The 22,338-nt window shown below is 45.3% G+C and overlaps 1 protein-coding gene across 1 annotated transcript; it reads right to left on the bottom strand.

The window, feature by feature from the left end:
* Positions 1 to 6,770: 6,770 nt before the first annotated feature.
* IL1B (interleukin 1 beta) lies at positions 6,771 to 13,549 on the bottom strand. The gene is made up of 7 exons (XM_062208743.1): positions 13,468 to 13,549; positions 12,721 to 12,782; positions 12,186 to 12,237; positions 10,374 to 10,575; positions 9,697 to 9,858; positions 8,323 to 8,453; positions 6,771 to 7,344 (listed from the first exon to the last, which is right to left on the bottom strand). The coding sequence occupies exons 2-7, from the start codon at positions 12,765 to 12,767 to the stop codon at positions 7,132 to 7,134; spliced, it is 807 nt and encodes a 268-aa protein (XP_062064727.1). The 5' UTR covers positions 12,768 to 12,782; positions 13,468 to 13,549; the 3' UTR covers positions 6,771 to 7,131.
* Positions 13,550 to 22,338: the final 8,789 nt, after the last annotated feature.

Raw genomic sequence — 22,338 nt, 5'->3', positions numbered from 1 at the left:
ACACTGCTAAGAATATTCTGATATACAAATAACTGCTTTCATTTGGTGTTATTTTCTGAAAAAAATATTCTTACCAAGAGGTTTAGAGTATCTAGAAACTGGTAGTACTGGGGGTTCCCATTTTTTTTTTTTTGACAGGCAGAGTGGATAGTGAGAGAGAGACAGAGAGAAAGGTCTTCCTTTTTGCCGTTGGTTCACCCTCCAATGGCCGCTGCGGCAGGCACATCACGCTGATCCGAAGCCAGGAGCCAGGTGCTTCTCCTGGTCTCCCATGCGGGTGCAGGGCCCAAGGACTTGGGCCATCCTCCACTGCCTTCCCAGGCCATAGCAGAGAGCTGGCCTGGAAGAGGGGCAACCGGGATAGAATCCGGCGCCCCAGCTGGGACTAGAACCCTTTGTGCCGGCGCCGCAAGGCGGAGGATTAGCCTGTTGAGCCACGACGCCGGCTCCCATTTCTTTACATCCAACCCAGCTGAAAGAAAATCTGGATATGCTGTTGTTCAATAAATCATTAAAAATACTTTTTGAAGACAGGTGACTGTGTTAATTTTATTAAGTAATTCAAAAGGCTTTCAAAGGATTGAGTGACATCTGTCAAAAACATTCCTTTCATTCCTAGCTACTTGTTATTTATCTGCACAAGTTTTCTCAGCACACAGGTTAAAAAAAATGAAAATAAGATCAATATTTTGAGCTATCATCCTAATTAGGAATTATATTTAATATATGAGGTGACCTTTAAAAGCCCTATCTCATTAAGATATATTGCTAATAAAATAAACATTTATTATATATTATTTTTAAAAATATTTATTTATTTGAAAGCCAGAGTTAGAGAGAGAATCTTCCATCCACAGTTTCACTCCCCAAATGGCAGCAATGGCTGGGGCTGGGTAGGGCCAAAGCCAGGAGTCAGGAACCCTATCTGGGTCTTCCATGTGGGTGCAGGGGCCCTAGTACTTGGGCCATCTTCTGTTGTTTTCCAGATGTGTTAGCAGGGCGCTGGATTGGAAGTGGAGCAACTAGGGCATGAACTGGCACCCATTTGGGATGCTGGTGTTGCAGACGTTAGCTTTTAACCCGTTGTGAGCAGTGCATCAGGATGACGTTGCCTTCTTCTGACAAGTTCTCACCCCCAGGATGGGAAGGGTACTGAGACGCAACGTCACCAGCTTCTCAGGCTACTGAGGACTGTCCTGTCTGCTCCTTCTAGCAGGTAGTGCATGAGCTCTGGTTACATTTCATTTCCAAGCCCACAGTGTGTGTAGAAGCTCCTGTTTGTGTCTGGATAGCCATCTGCTCCAAAGTCTCTTCAAAATCCAACATTCACAGGTTAGCTACGTGGCCCCATTCTGGCCAGTTGTTTCTGCAGGGGATTCGCAGCATCAAGATGCTTAAGGGGTGGCAGGGACTCTCCTTGGCCCATACCTCCTGGTCCTTGGGTTCCATTCAGCAGGTAGATGAAGGAATTCATACCTCTTCTTTCTCTAAGGGCTGGGAAATGAGCACAGGGGTCTGTGCAGAAGGCACCCTGACTTTATGGTGTTACAGCAGCTACTCAGCCCCCAATCTGTCTTTCAAGCCAGATGTGCTCCCACACACCGTTGCAACCTTTATCCTCCCCAACCACACCCTGGCTGCCTCCAACCCAAGCCTGTGGGACAAACCACAGCCTGCTGCTGTGGACTGCTGTCACAGACTCAGACATCAGGTCAGGTTCACAGGCACTTGCCTCCTACTTTCTAGGTATCTACTTGAAAGCTGGCAGGAGCTGTGTTGGTGTGGGACTGCTGCAAGTGCAGACCATCCAAAAAGGATGCCCTTTCTCTGTTGTTTTTTTTCGGCAGTTGGTCAAGTTCAGAGAAGAATCTGGCTTCCCCATCTGATCCTTTCTACCCAGAAGCAGACCGTTTCTCTGTTTCAGGCTAAGAACATGTAGAACAACAAAACAGAATTGTTATCAAGGAGAGAAGTAGGCTCCAATTCAGGAACAGAAAAGCCCCTTACAGAGTCAGTGTCAGTCTTTGGTTCAGATCTAGAAACTGAAGCCTAAGCTTTTTGAACTTTGTGATGCAGAGGATTAAAAAGATTACATAAATAATTCATAAATATATTCTTCTTGTGAAAAATTCAAACATTACAAATACAGTTAATATTGCTCTTGATGACACGCCTCCCTGTCCTAGTCTACCCCAAATAACCGCTGCTTCCAGTCTGGTCAATAATCTCCCAGAACTCTGTGCTGCCACACATCCTTAGAAGCGTGTGGTTATCCACTGCAGACGTGCACTGCCTTTTCTTTTACGTAAATGCCCCTTTTCTCTCAGTGTTTTGCCTGGAATTCTTTCCCTATCAGTACCATCATCTTTCTTTTTAATTTTACCATGGTTTATTCGACCTTTTGCCTACCAATGTAATTTTAGGTTGTTTTCAGTTGACTCTGCTAAATATTTATAAATCAGTAAACATCCTTGAAACTTAAGTCCTTTAGGGAAGACACCAAATAGTGGAATTACTGAATCATAGAACATTCTTGTTTAAACAAAATTAGACATTTCCATTTTTTTTCCCCCTGCAAAGTGGCTGTACCAATTTGCTTACACGTAGATGATTTGGAATCTGACCTCCTCACCAGGCGAGGTGCTTTCACAGTTTGTCATTCTTCTTGGCCTGCTCTCTTTTTTGGCCCTGAGAGGAGGTCAGGTGGAATTGCATCATCCGGACAGGGAAGAGGGACTGTGTCCCAGCTGGGGCTCATGGCACCACCTCTGCTTTCATGCCATTTGAGCTCTGGTCCATACTGCAACTGTGTGCCACTTTGATGCCTGCTCCTAGCAGCCATTCTGTCCTTGGTACTGACGTTATAAAGCAGGTGTAGCTAGGAGAGAGGGCTCTACCATCCTCTCCCTGGCTTGAGGAGTTGTGAAGAAGGAGGAAAGGAGGGTTTGGGAATGAGCTGCTGTGTACTGGTATATTTCAATAGTTATTTTTCTGAAATAAGTCATGTATTTAAAATTTTTTTTGATTCATTTGCGAGGGAGAGAGAGAGAAAGCTAGAGACAGAGATCTCTCATAGGCTGGTTTACTCCCTAAAAGCCTACAATGGCTAGGGCTAGGCCAGCCTGAAACCAGGAGCTAGGAACTGAATCCAGATTTCCCACATGGGTGGCAGGAACCCAACCATTTGAGCTGTCACCTGCTGCCTCTCAGGGCATGCATTAGCATGAAACTGGAATCAGGACTTGAACCCAGACACTCTGATATAGATATTGGTGCCCGAGTGGTTTCTCAACCACTATGCCAAATGCCAACCCTCACCTTTTTTTGGTAAACACTTTAAAATCATTATTATTTTATTTTATTTTATTTTTATTTTTTTATTTTTGACAGGCAGAGTGGACAGTGAGAGAGAGACAGAGAGAAAGGTCTTCCTTTTTGCCGTTGGTTCACTCTCCAGTGGCCCCGCGGTAGCGCGCTGCGGCCGGCGCACTGCGCTGATCCGATGGCAGGAGCCAGGTGCTTATCCTGGTCTCCCATGGGGTGCAGAGCCCAAACACTTGGGCCATCCTCCACTGCACTCCCTGGCCACAGCAGAGAGCTGGCCTGGAAGAGGGGCAACCGGGACAGGATCGGTGCCCCGACCGGGACTAGAACCTGGTGTGCCGGCGCCGCAAGGCGGAGGATTAGCCTAGTGAGCCGAAAATCATTGTTATTTTATTTCTGAATAGATGATAATATTCATATGATTCGGAAAGCAACTATATAAAAAGGGTATGGAGAAATGTCTTACTGCCAGTCTGTCTCCATATATCTTATTCCTCTCTCCCCTACAATGACTTTACTTATTTCTGATATCTGCCAGAAGTTTTCAGATAAAATACAAGCACATTGGGATTTGTTTCCTTTCCCTCTGCCCTTTGTTATCCAACTGTCAGCACACCATCAACACCGTCTGCATGTTGCTAGCTTTCAGGTGTCAGCATATCTTGATGCAGAGTGCTTTATCACTCTTTTGTATAGCTGCATAGCATTCCCTGCCCCATAATTTACTTAGCCAACCTCCTGTGGATAGATACTTGGGTTATTTCCAATTTTAGTATACAAATGATATGCAGTGGATGATTTTGATCTCATGTTGTTTCACATGAGTTATGTCCATCTGCAGGATAAATCCCCAGAGGTGAAATTTCTGGGCCAGAGAGGAAGTGCATTTGTGATTTTTATAGCTATTATCAATTTTCTTTTTTTTAAAGATTTATTTATTTATTTGAAATCAGTGTTACACAGAGAGAGAAGGAGAGGCAGAGAGATAGATGGATGGGGGGGTCTTCCACCTGCTGGTTCACTCCCCAGTTGGCTGCAATGGCCAGAGCTGCACCCATCTGAAGCCAGGAGACAGGAGCTTCTTCCTGTTCTCCCATGTGGGTCCAGGGACCCAAGGACTTAGGCCATCTTCTATTACTTTCTCAGGCCATAGCACAGAGCTGGATTGGAAGAGGAGCAACTGGGACATGAACCGGCACCCATATGGGATGCTGGCACTGCAGGTGGCAGCTTTACCCGCTATGTCACAGCACCGACCCCTCACATTTTCTTTTATAGGAATTAATACCAGTTTACACTTCCATGTAGAATACTAAATAAACAGTGGAGATTTCCCTACAGTTTTGCCAATAGGGTAAATGGTTAAACTTGATTGATTTTTGTCAGTTTGGTAGAGAATATACCTTGGTATATCAAGGTGCTTTTAGAATTTATTTTTTTAATTTAAAAATTATTTATTTGAGGGTCCAGCATTGTGGTTAGCACGTTAAGCTGCTCCCTGTGTCTCCGGCATCCCATGTGGGCACTGGTTCATGTCCTGTCTGCTCCACTTGCCATCCAGCTCCCTGTTAATACGCCTGGAAAGCAGCAGAAGATGGCCCAAGTACCTGGGCCTCTGCTACCCATGTGGGAGACCTGGATGAAGCTCCTGGATTCTGGCTTTAGCTTGGCTCAGCTCTGGCTATTGAGGCCATTTGAGGAGTGAACCAACAGAAGGAAGATTCTCCCCCTTCCTCCCCAGCCTGTAACTCTGCCTTTCAATGAAATAAATACAATCTTTAAAAAAATATATTTATTTGAGAGACAGAGGGTGCTCCCATTCATTGGTTTACTCCCCAAATACCTGCACCAGCTGGGGCTAGGCCAAGGCTGGAGCCAGGAGCTGGGAATACAATCTGTGTTTCCTATGTAGTTGGCAGAGACTCAACTACTTGAGCCATCACCTGCTGCTTCCCAGGATGTGCATTGATCACAAACTGGAATTTGGAGCCGGAATTGGGTACTGAACCCAGATACTCCAGTGTGGGACATGGGCATCTTAACTGGTGGGCCAAATATTCACCCCTCATGGTGCTTTTAGTTTGACTTTCTTATCACGAGTAATGTTGAACATCTTTTACCCTTTTCAAACACTAATCGTAGTTTTTTTCTGTGAACAGCCTATAAATACCCCTTGTCTATTATGTTGTTAGATTTTTTTTCTAATGTTTTGAGTGAGTTCTTTATATAGTAAGCAAATTATCCCATTATTTGGGATATGTTACAAAATTTTTTTCCCAACTTGTTTTGTGTTTTGACTTTGATTTTGGTGACTTGTGCAGTCCTAAAAGTTTACTTCCTGTATAATTCATTTTTTAAACTTTATTTATATATTTGAAAGGCAAAGTGAGTGAGAGAGAGAGACACACACACACCACAGAGAGAGAGAGAGAGAGAGAAGAGAGGAGAGAGAGTGAGCGAGCTCTTCCATCTTCTGGTTCACTCACCAAATGGCTGCAATGGTCAGGGCTGAACCATGCCAAGGTTAGGAGCCTGGAATTCATCGGGGTTTCCCACGTGGGTAGTACAGACCCAAGTAATTGGACCATCATCCACTGCTTTCCAAGGCACACTAGCAGGGAACTTGGTCAGAAGTGGACCAGCAAAGGCACAAATTGGCATCACAGGTAGCAGGTAGCTGCTTAACCTGTTGCACTGCAATGCTGGCTCCTGTATCATTAATTCTTCTGCCTCCATGTGTTAGCTCATTCTGGTTGCTCTACATGGAGTGCCCTTTCTTTGCTACCTTGGGAACTTTTGCTCACCTCTTCATGCTTGACTCATTTGTCATACTCATGACCCTCTGTCCTTCCCAGCTGATTCTGTCACTTCCTCTTGGATACCCTTTTTATATTTTATCTTACCTCTACTTGTCAAGTCACCTTATTTGTTGTACATATCTGCCTTTCTCATCTAACCAGGAACTCTTTACTTTTCTTATCTCTATATTCCCAGCCCTTTGCATTTGCCTAATAGATGTTGGCTGAATAAGCAAAAAGAACAATCACTGGCAGTTGTTACTGACAATCCTTTCTCCCTATAAGCATCAGCTGATCTTGCTTTTTCAGATGAGTCTTGTGCACCAAATACCCTTTTATTGAAAAACAGAAATGGAGGCAGTGAGTAGGGGAGGCTTGGCTTTGTGACCAGGGATGTTTTCTGGTACTTGCAGCACTCAGCAAGGAGAAGTAGGGTTTTTGGCGCCCCCTCCCCATTTATCTTTGTCTTTCCATGTCATATTCAAGAAAAGCCAACAACCAGGACAGATTTTTTCTAGTATAGTTTATTTCAGAACCATTGAAACAGTGTGATCATACTTCTTCAACCATAATTATTCTTATTTAAATAACTCAGCCCAAGCGTATATACTTCTGGCCTTGGTGAAAGGACTTGATGTAGACAGCATACCAGTTCAGATTAAGTTTATTCCATAAATACTGAAGATGCTGCTGCCTCTGGTCTCCTTGGATTAAATAGACCACCCTATCAATAAATACATAAATAGATAATTTAGTGGTTGCTTATAGAAGCCGGGTACCAAGGACAGAGTGCTTCTTTGAACTGTCAGGCTGGCCTTGCGTGAATGGCAGAGGTGTGCAAGGCTCGGAGGAGTGGCCCTGGGAGGAGAGCCGCTCCTCCCAGCTGGTGGGAAAGAGCTCTTCTTAATTTTCCCAAGGGAAGGCAGTGGGGTGTCACAATCTGTTTCCCGTCTGCCAGCCGCAGGGGTGAATACATTCATCACCGCGGACCCTCCTTGTAAGGCTTGCTTTAGGAAGACACGAACTCCATGCTGAAGTCAATTAGGTCTTGGCCGCCACTGTTGTTTCCCAGGAAGACAGGCATGTACTCTGCCTGAGAGGTGCTGATGTACCAGTTGGGGAACTGGGCAGACTCAAATTCCAGCTTGTCCTTGATTTCTATCTTGTTGAAGACAAATCGTTTTTCCATCTTCTTCTTTGGGTAACGGTTGGGGTCTACACTCTGCAACAAAATAGAAATGAGGCTTAGTGAGATTAGGGCCAAAGGCAATGCAGTAGAGATACTCTCCTAGTTGGTTAGAGAGAAAAGGGGTTGGCAGGCTGCTGGACCAGGAGACAGACTCCAAAGTTATCTTTGGGACCCTTCAAAGATTCCTGAAAGAATATTTTGTCTTTTCAAAATCTTAGGACCAAATGCTGGGGAGCATCTTGTAGGTGAAAATTAAAAATAAAAGATTAGAAGTGGGTGTTGTGGTTCAGCAGATTGAAGCACTGCTTGGGACACCTGCATTTTATAAGAGAGTGCCTGGTTCAAGTCCTGGCTACTTCGATTCTGGTCTAGCTTCCTGCTTATGCATCCTGGGAGACAGAAGGTAGTAGCTCAAGTGTTTGGGCCCCTGCCATCCCTCTGGGAGACCTAGATTGAGTTTGATGTTCCTGGCTTTGGCCTGGCCCAGCCTCAGTTGTTGTGAGTACTGGGGAATGAACCAGCAGATGGAAAATCTCTCTGCTATTCAAATATAGGAAAAAAAAATAGACATTTAAAACGGAAAAGATGAAAATTAGGCCAAAGTTTCTAGGCATACTTAATAGCTTTTACTAGTTTCCAGGTACTTTTGCCCTATTTTTGCTGTTGGCTTTGGATAGAATAATATCGGTTTGGAAATGAAGCTTTTGCTAGGAGACCTGGTGGTGGTAGTGGTGATTGGGGGTGGAGGGGAGGGCAGTTTTGGAAGTGCAGGTGGAGATTGGTGACATATCCCTTTAATTGGTTAGTGCTCCAATGTGCCATCCATCAAACGAGAGCAATCTCAACAATGTACAGGGTTTTTTCCAGAGGTTCCTGGAAAACTGAAATGAACAGATTTGTTTATCTTGGTGCAAAAAGGGGCCAGGAGAGCAGGTGGCTGTGTGGGAAGTGAGTAATGGCTGGGCTGTTCCAGAGGAGGCTGGGAGGGCTTCAGTCCAGGTACCCACTCACCTCCAGCTGCAGGGTAGGTTTATCGTCTTTCATCACGCAGGACAGGTACAGATTCTTCCCCCTGAGGCCTAAGGCCACAGGTATCTTGTAGTTACTTTCTTCTCCTTGCACAAAGCTCATGGAGAACACCACTAAAGAAAGGAGAGAGGTCTTCAGGGATGCAGCAGTGAAAGGTGGTCCCGACTGCTGGGCCCCACACTCACGACTCGTGCAGCTAAACATCCTCTGTGGGAGCCCACATTGAGTGTCCTTTGGCCTAACAGACAGAACCTCTGGGCTTCTCACAGACAACAGCAGGGTCACTCAGATGATTCAGTTTTTCCCCGAAGAAAGTCTGAAGATTTCTTTATGAACGTGCCTCTTTATGGTAGTAATGAAAGGGAAACTAATTTTAAAATGACCGGGGAAGGGAGAATGCCCAGGTGTCACTGGCAGGCAGTGTGCCCATCTATGTGAGCAAAACAATTTGATCAATGTGGAGGTAGCATCAGGCTCCCAAAAGGCATCAGGCAACAAAGCTGTTTCAGGAATGTAGGGCAGCAAGTGGGCAGAATTGGAAGAGGAGAGGCTTAGCTGGGAACGTGGCTCCAAAAAGAGACATACATGCATGCTGATCTTCCCGAGTCACAGCAGTCTCAGCTGGAGGTGCCAGGACTGTTCTCACTATTCAGCTTCACAGAAACGGCATTATCCTGGCCTGGTGAGAGCAGGAAGCTGTCCTCTGAGTGAGCCTGCCCCTAAGGAGACTGGGCCACTGCTGCTAGCTGCTCCCTTGCTCACATCTGGCACACAGGCCTAGGACACAGGGGCACGATGCCAAGTAGCTGCCCACAGTTGATTATGGCCTCACCATGCTTGGACCATTTGCCAGTGACAGTACAGAGATACAAGTTCCTGCTGGTCAGTGAAATTTCCCTATAAGGAACGGTGTGGTAACAGGCAGGAAGAATGTTGGGGGCAAGGGGGCAGAGTTGGGAATGGGGAAGCACACATTATCTCTCCATTCTTCTAGTTTCAACCTCAACAGAGGAAAACGGAACCCACAGGCAGTTAGGGCTTGTCCATCAAAGGAGCCCACACTACAGAGCCTTGGCAATGCACAGTCCCCACGGGACTTACTGAACAATGGTCCTGGGAGTACCTGAGCTCTCTAACTCCCAGTCACACCTTTTGCTAACAAAGGAACATGCTGAGCCAATCACACTGATGTCACTGCTAGGACCCAGATAAAAGTTTACAAGCTTTTTTTTTAAACAAATATGTTTCTTTTCCCTTGTGCTGATAATTTGCCTTAGCATTCTACTTTGTTCAGAATATAAAGACTCAGCAAGCTGCCAGGAGGCCAGGAAGGGAAACCAGGATGTCTCCAGTTACCTTGTTGGTTCAGATTCTCTGCATTGAGGTGGAGAGCTTTCAGCTCATACGTGCCAGACAACACCAGGGATTTCTGTTGTGCATCCTGGAGCCTGCAGTGCAGTGATCGTACTGCATCACACTCAAGACTGTCGTCATCCCATGTATTGCAGAGGATGGGTTCTGAAATAGAGAGCACAGGTATTATTTAGGAAGAAAATCGGAAGAGCAAACCTAGTGAAGTGGGGGAGCAGGGTTTGCTTCCTTGGTGGTCAAAGTTCCATCATAACATTGGCTGTGGGGAAGTAGGGAGTGGGGTGAGCAAGAACACTGGCTCTGGCACCATAAGGTGTGGGTGCAAGCTTCTGTGCTAAGATCATGCACAGTGGACTAGTCACGGAGCTGCTGATGTGGAAGATTGCTGCTGCTAACACTAGCTCAACAGGGAGCTTATGGAACTTAGAGGTGGTAAGGCAAGTGAAAGCCAGCAGTTACCTAAGGTCTTTGAAGCATAACTAAAGAGATGATAATTTGGTTTCTAGGTGTCTTTTATTTTGCTCTCATTGGGGGCGGGGCCTTCTATCTCTACAGGGTTTCAAATTAGGGGAGAGAAGGGTTTTTAGGTGACTGTTGAGCCATGGATTTTGAGAAGGCCCTGGGTGAAGCTGTACTTTCTGCTCTCAGCTCTCATTAAGTACCTTCTTCAAAGATTAAGGAAAAGAAAGTTCTCAGGCCGTCATCCCGGAAGGCCTGTGGGCAGGGAACTGCTTTCTTTCTCAGCTTCTCCAGAGCCACAATGACTGACAAGACCTGCCGGAAACTCTTGTTGTAGGGTTGGCAGGAGACGCGCAGCTGGATGCCCTCATCTGGACAGCAGAGGTCCAGGTCCTGGAAGCAGCTCTGTGGAGAAACCGAGGCAGTCAGTGGGTGCATGAAGGTAGTTAGGCAGCAGCAGAGAGATGGAAGGGACTTCAGAGATAACTGAGTTTCTGACGGTCATCTCTGTCTCTCTGATGCGTAGAGAGGTTAAGTTATTTACAGCAGAGCACATAGTAAGGTTAGAGGCAGACCCAAAACCAGAATGGAGGTTTTTAGACATCCTGTAGATTCTTTCATTTTATTATTATTATATTATTTTATTTTATTATTCTTTTAGAATTAATCCCATTTCTACTTGTATACATGCCTCATCTATACCTTATACCTTCTTACACTTTGTCTTTTCTTATGACTAATGTTCTGACACTATGCATTTAATTGTCCAAGACAATGATCATCACAACATTTTCTGTTCACCTATGCTCGCTCAACACATTCTCACTAATTTACACAGATCTTTCTTGTTGCAGAAGGCTGCCCCACAGACATTCTGCAAACACTCTAAGAGTGATTACAACTTGTGAGATAAGTTACTACTTTCCTGTTACCCAGAGGAACTCCATAAAAGGATTAACTAAAGTCCGCTGAAGCACAATAATGACTGAAAAAATCTTGCCAAACAATTAAAGAGGGCTTTTTAACAGCAAAAAGGAAAGCTGGGCATGAGAGACGTTCACACTCAGAACAGTGGGGCTGAGGGCCAGGCAGAGAAGCTGAGGGGCACTGGCCAGAGGTGGAATCAACCAGTGAGGCAATCCTCAAACTTTTAAAGAAATATGCTTTTAACAAGATTGAGGAGGAATGGATTATGAGGCTAGAGGAGGCTATCGTGAACTTAAAAAAAAGTCAAAGAAAAGTGGCTATCTGTTAATTAGCCTGCAGAACTGACCTGGCTGGGCAGGTGTCTGTACCACTTAGGGAAGTTATCAGGCACCACATAGACAAGAAAGGACAGCTGGAGGTCAGCATGGCCCTGTATAGGGATGTGTGTCTGAAAATACCTACTTGCCACCCATAAACCCAGCTACCAGTGAAAATATTTCAGAACTGCAGATTGCAGGCTGCCAGGATCTTAGAGACAATCTAGTTCATGCCTTGTATTTTTCAGATGAGGTCCAAAAGAGATCAAGTAGCAAGTGAAAGAATTTCTCTCAATCTTTGGTTCCTTTTTTTATTACATCATCTATATCTTGTTATCATAAACTTCATCCCAGTGAGCAAAACACTATTCTAACCTAAAGCAGTTAGACATATGTTAGTTCTCAAGGTCATCTCTGGAATTTCAGATTTTGGCCCAAGTGATTAGTATAAGCTGAACCCATCTCCTAACAGGAGAATCAAATTTGTGTTGGAGATTTGACTGTCTTCCTAGCACGAATCAGCAAACGTGATCACCACTACCCCCACTCCCAGCATGGCCATCATAACCAAGCCTTAATGAGCCTCTATGGTGGACTGGGAATTGCATAGTGACCAGCTGAGCATGAAGTGCAGCCTGTACCTGTCTCACTGGGAGAGAGGAAGTCATTCTATCACTAAATGCCACAGGAACAAGGTGGTCCAGAACCTAGTTCTTTGAGTTTTCCCCAAGTTAGAACCCCATAGATTGGGAGCTAAGCCCACAATCTTACCTTCGTGTATTTGGGACCGTCGGCCTCAAAGAACAGGTCATTCTCATTGCCACTGTAATAAAAACAGACATGGCTCAATTATGTCTCCTAAACAGATTTATCTTTCCTTCCCTGAATATAAGTCTTCACTGTAAATTGAATTGCAAACTACATGTCCTTTGAAACTGCCTGAAGGCTTCTGGCCAGTTCTATGGTGATATGCATGGAATACGAATAGTCTAGATCCCAGCTGGATCCTGAGTGCTAAATTCTAGCCCAGCAGAGTCAGATGAAATCCGAGCTCTCTCTCTCATCCATGCCAAACTCTGTAAACTTGGAATCTTCTCCAGTTTGTCACCTGCACCAATAATATCTAGATGGCCTCTGGATCCCAATATTGGACTGTTAGTGAGAAATCAGTCTTTAAACCAGGTTAACTTGGAACCCTTCTTGCCACTGAAAGAGGCAGTTTGGGGAACACATCTAGTCTCCAAGCACAAACAGCACTATGCTCTTGAAAGAGAGGCCTTATTCACACTTGAGGCTTCAGTCTTACCTGTGGTAAGCCATCATCTCACTGGCGAGCTCAGGTACTGTTGCCATGGCTGTCCCAGAGATCTGTGTAAAGAGGAGAAAGTGAGTGACCACTTGCAGTGCAGCTCCCGTGAAGGTATTTTTATATATGAGCTTCTTGCCACATCTAGAACACAGCAGGCATGCAAAGAAGCCATCTCTGAATAAATGAGTGCATGAGGGAGCATTACTTAGAGTCTAGAGGAAAGCAATTGCTAAATCAAACCCAAGCAAGGAATGTATTGTTAGGAGACCTGGAGCAGAGGATTTTGACCTTGATCTTTCTGATGTCAGCTGCTAGAGTAGCAGTCTTCATTCCTGGACTCTTTCATAAATCATAAAATATAATGTACTTAACAGTTTTGCAAAAAAGCTGAGCCCTCAGGCAGAGAGGGAGGGATGAATGAGGAGGAGGAGGAGGAGGGAGGGGAGAGAGAGAGAGAAGCAGAGAGGGAGAGAGAGGGAGAAGGAGAGAGAGAGGGAGAGAGAGAGAGCGAGAGAGGAGCAGAGAGGGAGAGAGAGGGAGAAGGAGAGAGAGAGGGAGAGAGAGAGAGAGGAGCAGAGAGGGAGAGAGAGGGAGAAGGAGAGAGAGAGGGAGAGAGAGGAGCAGAGGAGGAGAGAGAGGGAGAGGGAGAGGGAGAGAGAGAGAGGGAGAGGGAGAGGGAGAGAGAGAGAGGGAGAGAGAGACCCTTAGGAACTAGTTGTAAAGAAGAACAAGTTAAAGTCATACTTGAACAATGAAGAGTGGCTGGAGAGAATCCCAAAGCGATCTGTTGTGCCTCTTGCCTCGAAGAGATTTGTGATTTGCCAGTTGCTCCCTCACTGTTTTATGGCCTTCAAAAGCAGAAGTGGCAAACTGAGAAAATTTTCTTTAGCTGATTTCACAATCAAGTCAAGGGAGGGAGTGGTAGGGGGGAAGGGGCTTTTAAGGTGAAATAATTCTCAAGTCCTTGGAAAAGCAAGGGGGTAGAAAACTATAACACTTGCAAGTCTGTCATCATGCAAATACACGTTTTTCTGACAACCATTGTATGATGATGTCAAAATTAAAATATTGAATTTTCCTGGGTGAGAAGAATGGTTTAGTTTGCGATCTCTGGGGTAAAGCAGAGGACACAAAGATGTACACACACAAACACATGGCCTCACTTACCTCCTTGTACTTAACTTTAGGAACCTTTCCACTTGGAGGTGAGTAAATGGGGATAATGAATGACAACAGTGCTCCTTGTCTGCAGTGAGGGTGCTGTTCTCTGCCTCGGGCATTTTTCATTAATTCCAGACACCTTGTAGGGGAGACACTTGACCTCCTGGATGGAGTAGGGTACATAGGGCATGCAGGGTCCTACACTAGTGAGAAGGCTGGGGGGACGCTGAAGGTAAGCTCATGCGATTGTGTGAGGCCAGGTGCTGATGGCTTGGCCAGCCTCACATTGAAGCCATATCAATGCTGCATGACCAGTGAAACAAGTGAATCAAATCGTATTTGAAAATGGTGGTGAGTAAGTGAAGCATTCATGACTGCAATCTCTTTTTAGAAGGAAGAGGGGGATACTCTGCCTCAAGGAAATTTTCAGTGAATTCTGAAAGTGGAATATTGTTTCTATAAGAATATTTAGGGGCTGGCATTGTGGCACAGTGGGTTAAGCAGCCACCTGGAACACCAACATCCCATATCGGAGTACCAGTTTTGATTTCCATTGCCTCCACTTCTGATCCAGTTCCCTGCTAATGTGCCTGGGATAGCAGTAGAAAATGTCCCAAGTGCTTGGGTTCCTTGTCATCTATGTGGGAGACCAAGATGAATTTTCTGGTTCCTGGCTTTGTCCTGGACCAGCCCTGGCTGTTGTGGCCATTTGGAAAGTGAACCGGCAAATCTCTCTCTCTCTCACTCTCTGCCTTTGAAATAAATAAAGAAATCTTTAAAAAAGAATATTCTTTTTTTTTTTCCAAAAAGATTTATTTATTTGCTTGAAAGTCAAAGTTACACAGAGAGAGAAGGAGAGGCAGAGAGAGAAAGAGGTCTTCCATTTGCTGTTTCACTCTCCAATTGGCTGCAATGGCTGAATCTGCACCAATCCGAAGCCAGCAGCCAGAAGCTTCCTCTGGGTACAGGGGCTCAAGGACTTTAGCCATCTTCTACTGCTTTCCCAGGCCATAGCAGAGAGCTGGATTGGAAGTAGAGCAGCTGATGGGGCCGGCTCTGTGGTGCAGCAGATTAATGCCTTGGCCTGAAGCGCCAGAATCCCACATGGGTGCCAGTTTGACACCTGGCTGTTCCACTTCCCGTCCAGCTTTCTGCTCTGGCCTGGGAAAGCAGTAGAAGATGGCCCAAGTCCTCGGGCCTCTGTACCCACGTGGGAGACCCAGAAGAAGCTCCTGGCTCCTGACTTCGGATCGGAACAGTTCTAGCCGTTGTGGCCAATTGGGGAGTGAACCAGCGGATGGAAGACCTCTCTCTCTCTGTCTCTCTCTGCTTCTCCTCTCTCTGTGTAACTCCGACTTTCAAGTAAAATAAATAAATCTTAAAAAAAAGGAAGTAGAGCAGCCGAGACTTGAACCAGCGGCCATATGGGATGCCAGCACTGCAGGCAGCAGTTTTACCTGCTATGCCACAGCACCGGCCCCAAGGATATCATTCTGAGACTATGTCTCTTAGTCATACTAAGAGTTTTCAGCCACTGTTTAGCGCAGAGACCAGTGGAGAGCTGGCCCCAGGGCAGCTGTCCATTGGCCATTGTTAGGATGAATGAACGACCAGGTTATAAATAGTGCATGGGATCTAGAAATATCTTGCCCAGCCCCTTTAGCGTGTCTACACCACAGCATTTACTATAGCAGTGAGTAACCTTTCTGTCCCCCCACCCTCACCCCACCCTGGGAGGCTGTGAACTCTTTCAGAGCCAAGTGTAGCACAGAGCTTAGCATATAAATTCAGGTTGGAAGTTTTGTCTTAGGGGGTGGGCAGGCATTGGACTGTGTTTTCATACAAATAAGCATGTGCCTACTATGTGACAGGTACCATACTTGCTCTGCGTTGTTCAAGGGAGAGAGCCCCTAACTGACAAGTGGAGTATTTGAGGCATGAAGGAACTAGGCTCTACCATGAGGCAAGGAGAGCTTCATGGGTTTGCTTACCAAGCAGCCTCTGATTCTTAACTTAACTCTTAGTACCTTGGTACTAGGAATCAGACACAAGATTCCCATTTTTGGTAAGTTATATGCTCCTCAGGATATCTAAAGCCTGGGTGATGCATCAGCTTCTTGTGAGTTTGATAAGCAACAATCAGTTCCCAACTCTGAGCCCTCATAAATTTGGTGTTTGAACTTGCATGTACACCAAAGGTCCTGTCTGGGTGGCCTGATAGATTCCTGTGTTCTGTCTCAACAGAATTCACTTTGCAAATTAACCCCTGGCTCCCCAAGTCTTATTGAGGGAAATGTAACTTTCCTTGGAATCTGTATTCTGGGGCGCACAGGATCTGGAGGTCTGTTGGTTCTGCGGGCTGTTCTGACAGAGACCATAGAGATGCCCTCAGATGCTAACGTGATTACAGGTGAGCAAAGAAGAATGAAAGTTAGCAATAGGAAGGGGCCTTAGCATCAGCTCTTCATTAGTCCATTCTGTTTCTGGGACTTGGAATATAGATTGGGAACCTTGAACCACTTCCACTTCACTATTTTCTAATTGTAACATTCCAGAACCTCAGAATCTGCCAGCTGAAAGCATCTAGAATGGTTGTCTGGTAGTATCTAGTAGGAATTTAACAATGACACAGACTGATGCTTGAATGTGAATAGTGAGTGAAAAAACCAAGGCCAAGAGAAGTGAAGTGACTCATTCAATGTCACTATGTGGTTGAAGTGGTATTAGTATCCAGGCTGCATGAACTCCTGATTCTTTCTGCTCAAGGGAAATTTTGGGACCATGGGGCAATGCCCTTTGACGTAACAATCTCTATGGTTCTGCCGTGTCTCATCCTGGTCTTGTAGCTTGGATCCCAAGCCTGCCACCATTCTCTCCATCATAGGAAGTGAAACCTTTCATGTTAAGCAGGCATATTGCACAATGTGTGCTTCAAACCCTGTCTCCTCAAGGAAATGGCTCAGACCACTGCACTTCCTGCCAGTCATCGATACGTGGAAACATCTCACAGCAGAAATAGTTGTACTAGAAAAGGGAGTGGAGGAGGGACAATGATGGAGATGGCAACGTGGAACCAAGGAAATAGAATAAGCTGAAGTGGGAAGTTGGCAATGCCAGAATGTCATGGGGAGCTCCAGCTTTGGGGGAATTTTTCAGCATTTGAGTCACTCAGATCCCTCTATCTTACCAGGTCATTACCCCACGAGATTGGCATTTATTCAAAGCAGCAATTGTCTTGGTGCCTTTTATGTCTGATCTTGGGTTTCCTACCTCTGTCATCAAGATTGGCCTCATCCCAGTGGTCAGTGGTTTTCAATCATTTTAAACAATGAGACATGCGAAATAACCATGAGTTAGTTCTTACATTACCGTGCATGCATTTTTGTTTGTTTGTTTGTTTGTTTTTGGACAGGCAGAGTGGATAGTGAGAGAGACAGAGACAAAGGTCTTCCTTTTGCCATTGGTTCACCCTCCAATGGCCGCTGCGGCCGGCGCATCTCGCTGATCCGAAGCCAGGAGCCAGGTGCTTCTCCTGGTCTCCCATGAGGGTGCAGGGCCCAAGCACTTGGGCCATCCTCCACTGCCTTCCCGGGCCACAGCAGAGAGCTGGCCTGGAAGAGGGGCAACCGGGACAGAATCCGGAGCCCCAACCGGGACTAGAACCCGGTGTGCCGGCGCCGCAAGGCAGAGGATTAGCCTGTTAAGCCACGGCGCCGGCCGCATGCATTTGTTGATGTCTGCTCTCTGCAGTGGACCATTCCTTTCTTGTTCACCCTCTTGGTAAGAATAGAACTAAACAATGCATGTTCCCTCCATATTCAAAAGTCCCATTCATTCTTGGTGTTCTGCTATGAACATATGAACCCACATCTGTTTCTGCAGACACTTCTTTCTGCTTCTAGGATCATGTGAGGTTGGGAAATATGATTTTGAGTGTTGAGATCTCTGCCCTTCCTCTTAAGCATCATCTCTAATAGGCTTGTCCCCCTCTTTGGCCCAGGTATTTACAGAAGGGACAGGCAAACTCCAAGGTGTGTTATCCTCTCTGTTCTGGAACAAGGAAGGCTTAGATACACGAGCAGGCAGCCAGGTTTAGGGAAGTATTGTTTGGTTTCCAGTGCTGGCTTTTCCCTGCTGCCTGAGTTGTTCCAACTCTGGGAGGTCAGGGAAACATTGCCCTTTCTTTGGATCCAGCCTCCAAAGCCCCTGGTTGGTAAGGTGGACGGCAAGATTGTCTCTCTCTCTCTCTCTTTTTTTTTTTTTAAGATTTATTTATTGGGCCAGTGCTGTGGTGTAGCAGGTAAAACTGCCACCTGCAAGTGCCAGCATCCCATGTGGGTGCCGGTTTGAATCCCAGCTGCTCTACTTCTGATCCAGATCTCTGCTATGGCCTGGGAAAGCAGTAAAAGATGGCCCAAGTACTTGGGCCCCTGCACCAGCATGGGAGACCTGGAAGAAGCTCCTGGCTCCTGGCTTCAGATCAGCACAACTCCAGCCATTGTGGCCATCTGGAGAGTGAACCAGTGGATGGAAGACCTCTCTCTGTCTCTCTCTCTGCCTTTCAAATTAATAAATAAATCCTTTAAAAAGGATTTATTTATTTTTATTTTAATTAATTCATTCATTAATTTAAAGGCAGGGAGAGATCTTTTTTTTTTTTTAATTTTCCTTTACTTTTCAATACATTATTTTCTTTTTTGTTGTTGTTTTTAAAAAGATTTATTTATTTACTTGAAAGTCAGAGTTACAGAAAGGCAGAGGTAGAGAGAGGTCTTCCATCCGCTGGTTCACTCTCCAGATGGCTGCAATGGCTGGAGTTGTGCCGATCTGGAGCCAGGAGCCAGGAGCTTCTTCCAGGTCTCCCACGCTGGTGCAGGGGTCCAAGCACTTGGGCTTTCCCAAGCTATAGCAGAGAGCTGAATCAGAAGTGGAGCAGCTAGGACTTGAGCTGGCGCCCATATGGGATGCTGGCACTACAGGTGGTAGCTTTACCCGCTATGCCACAGCGCCAGCCCCTGAGACAGAGATCTTCTATCCGTTGGTTCATTCCCCAAATAGCTGCAGTGGCTGGAGCTGGGTCGGTCCAAAGCCAGGAGCCAGGAGCTTCTTTTGGGTCTCCAATGTTGGGCAGGGGCCCAAGTACTTGGGCCATCTTTCATTATTTTCCTTGGTACACCTGCAGGGAGCTGGATCGGAAGTGGAGCAGCCAGGAGTTTTATCTGGTGTCCTGATGGCATGCCAGTGTCACAGGTGGTGGCCTTACCTGCTATGCCACAGCACCAGCCCCAAGGGGCTCCTCCTTAATACCTGTTCTCTCATGCGTAATGTATATAAGACAGTGAAGCATGAGTAGAAGGCTCTGACACCACTTATTCCAGGGTTTTGGAAACATTTTATGTAAAGGGCCATATAGTAAATATTTTAGGGGTAACTACTTAACTCTGCCATTGTTTCAGGGAAGCAGTCATTGATAATATACAAATGAATGGCTGGGCTGGGTTTGTCCTTCAGCTCATAGGTTGTAAGCCTGTGTCTTGTACCATTGTGTCATACCATTTTCCTTGGATATAAATTAGGAAGCAATACTTAAAAATAAAAGCTTCCTTTTATTGAGCAGCTACTAAATGCGAGGAACTTTTTTCTTATGTTCTTTTTTTTTTTTTAGAAAGTTTCTTTCTTTTCTTTTTTATTTATTTGACAGATAGAGTTAGACAGTGAGAGAGAGAGACAGAGAGAAAGATCTTCATTCCATTGGTTCACCCCCAAAATGGCCACTACGGCTGTAACTACATTGATCTGAAGCCAGGAGCCAGGTGCTTCCTCCTGGTCTCCCATGCAGGTTCAGGGGCCCAAGCACTTGGGCCATCCTCCACTGGCTTCCTGGGCCACAGCAGAGAGTTGGACTGGAAGAGGAGCAACCGGAACTAGAACCCAGCACCCATTTGGGATGCTGGCACTGCAGGCGGAGGATTAACCAAGTGAGCCACGGTGCCGGACCTCCCATGTTCTTATTTGGTCTTCACAATAACTTTTAAGGTCGATAGTATTGACCCGTTTCTCCTATGGAGAAACTGAGGCTGGGAGAAGTAACTTATCTACAACCTTTCAAACATAAGTAAATACTGGAATTGCAACTTCAAGATGGATTAGCTGAACCCAAACCAGGTCTTTCTTTCCCACTTTAAATTGTTACAGATATCTCTTCCTGTCCACCCATTGCTCATCTGCAGACACTTTCTTCAATGATCCAGCTATATTCTAAACTGTACTGGTGGGGCAGGTTCACATATCTCAGTAACCCTGCCCCTCAGCATTTCCACATTGCTCTGTTGGGATTAGGGTAAACTCTGTTCCCTTGTACTTCTAATCCTTTCCCCTCCCAGCAGTGACATGCTGTGTGAATTTGCTTCTTTCTCTTTCTCTTGGCACTGGGACTTTCTGAAGCAGAGTTTTAGCCATCTCTCTTCCTTTTTCTGACTTTCTTCCCTAATGCTGTTCACTTTCTCACTTGCAGCTAGAAGCTCTGTTAGAATTTCTGTGTCCTTTTGTCTTCCCTTAACACTTTGTTACAGCATGATCATCAGAAATCCCTTTTTATTTTAGTTCTTGGAATTTCTGCCCTTAGAATGATACTTTTTTTCCTGATGCAAAAATATGCTTCTCTCCTAAAATGTCGTTTGTGTCTACTTTTCACTTCCTGGTTATTACATAATCAAAGGCAATTTACACATTTCCTTCCGGGGACAATGTTAATTTCACATCTTCAGTCACTTCCTCTTTGTTGGCTGGGACCTATTTTCTCTTCTGGGAGGAGAAGTGATCAGCAAGGCCACTGAGGATTTGTTGGGTACATTGGTCAAACCTAGGGCTTGTGTTCCAGGTAGCTGATGTCCCTGACTGCTAAGCAATACGGAGTGAAGACATCTGATTCTGTAAAGATGTTACAACTTTTGGTAGAAAGCAAAACCTGAATGTTCTGGATAGATGTTCCAGAATTTGCCAACCTCTGACTTGAGATTCCTTTCTCTCCCTGACATTAGAGGGTTAGAAGATCTATGAGCACCTACAAGGCGTCTATGAGGCTATCACACAGAGACCATTTCCACAAAAGGTTATCATAAGGGATGCTTGGGTTGATAATTCCAGAAAGGGTCTATCAAAGTCAACTGATGAGGTGCACATGCAGAAAGCTATTTGTTAGAATTAGTTATGATTTTAAATGTACCATTTTTAGGCTTTATTTTCTAATGTAAGGAGACTAAAGGGCTTCAAAATTAGAATTAAAAGAAAAATAGACATTAATAGAAAAAATAGAATTAAAAGATAAGTTTATTTTGGAGCAAAGAAAAATTTTTAAAGATTTTATTTATTTGAAAGTCAGAGTAACACAGAAAGGAGAGGCAGAGAGAGAGAAAGAGAGGGGGAGGGGGTCTTCCATCTGATGGTTCACTCTCCAATTGGCCGCAATGGCCAGAGCTGCACAGATCCAAAGCCAGGTTATGGCCAGGAGCTTCTTCTGGGTCTCCCATGCAGGTACAGGGGCCCAAGGCCTTGGGCCATCTTCTACTGCTTTCCTAGGCCATAGCAGAGAGCTGGAACAGAAATGGAGCAGCCAGGTCTTGAACTGGTGCCCATATGGGATGCTGGCACTTCAGGCCAGGACATTAACCCGTGCCATAGCGCCAGCCCCGGAGCAAAGAAATTTGAAATCTGGGAATGGGTATTTGGCTTAGTAGTTAAGATGCCAGTTGGAACACTTGTGTCCCATATCAGAGTGCCTGAGTTGAAGTTCCAGCTCTGGTTCCAATTCCAGCTTCCTGATAATGTACACCCTTGGTGACAGAAGATGATAACTCAAATAGTTGGGTACCTGGCACCCATGTGGGACACCTGGAATGGGTTCCTGACTCCCAAGTTTGGCCTGGCTCAACCTTGGCCATTGTGAATCTTTCGGGAGTCAACCAGTGGGTGGGAGGCCTCTGTTTCTGTCTGGTTCTGTGTCTCTTAAATAAAAAAAAAAAAAACATAAAAAAACAAGAAAACAAACATTCTAGTGCCCAGAACTCAACCAAGACCAGCTGAATCAGAATCTCTGAGCAAGTCCTAGGTGTTGGAATTAAATGTATTTGATGTATATATAAAGAAATCTATGTGTACTTTTTTATAATACACATTTTTCATGGACTTTCTGACGACCCTTTCTATACAAGGTCATTTTCAAAGTTCAAATAATATAGAAGTGTTTAAGGTAATATGTGGAAGCCCTCTACTCTCCTGCTTTACCTCACTCATTGGATAAGACCTTAAACCAGAAAGTACTCTACCCATTGTTGCCACCCTAAGGAATTTCCCATCCATTTATCCATTGCCTGCCATTGGTTCTTTGAATGATTGTTTTTTGAGTAGCACTTCCTGAATTCCTGGGGCATGGAGGCTTCTCTCCATCTCTACTAC

This window comes from Lepus europaeus, chromosome 13 (assembly GCF_033115175.1).
Source record: "Lepus europaeus isolate LE1 chromosome 13, mLepTim1.pri, whole genome shotgun sequence".
Lineage (NCBI taxonomy): Eukaryota > Metazoa > Chordata > Mammalia > Lagomorpha > Leporidae > Lepus > Lepus europaeus.
The sequence above is the reverse complement of the archived record's forward strand: the minus strand, read 5'-3'. Positions and strand labels throughout refer to the sequence as shown.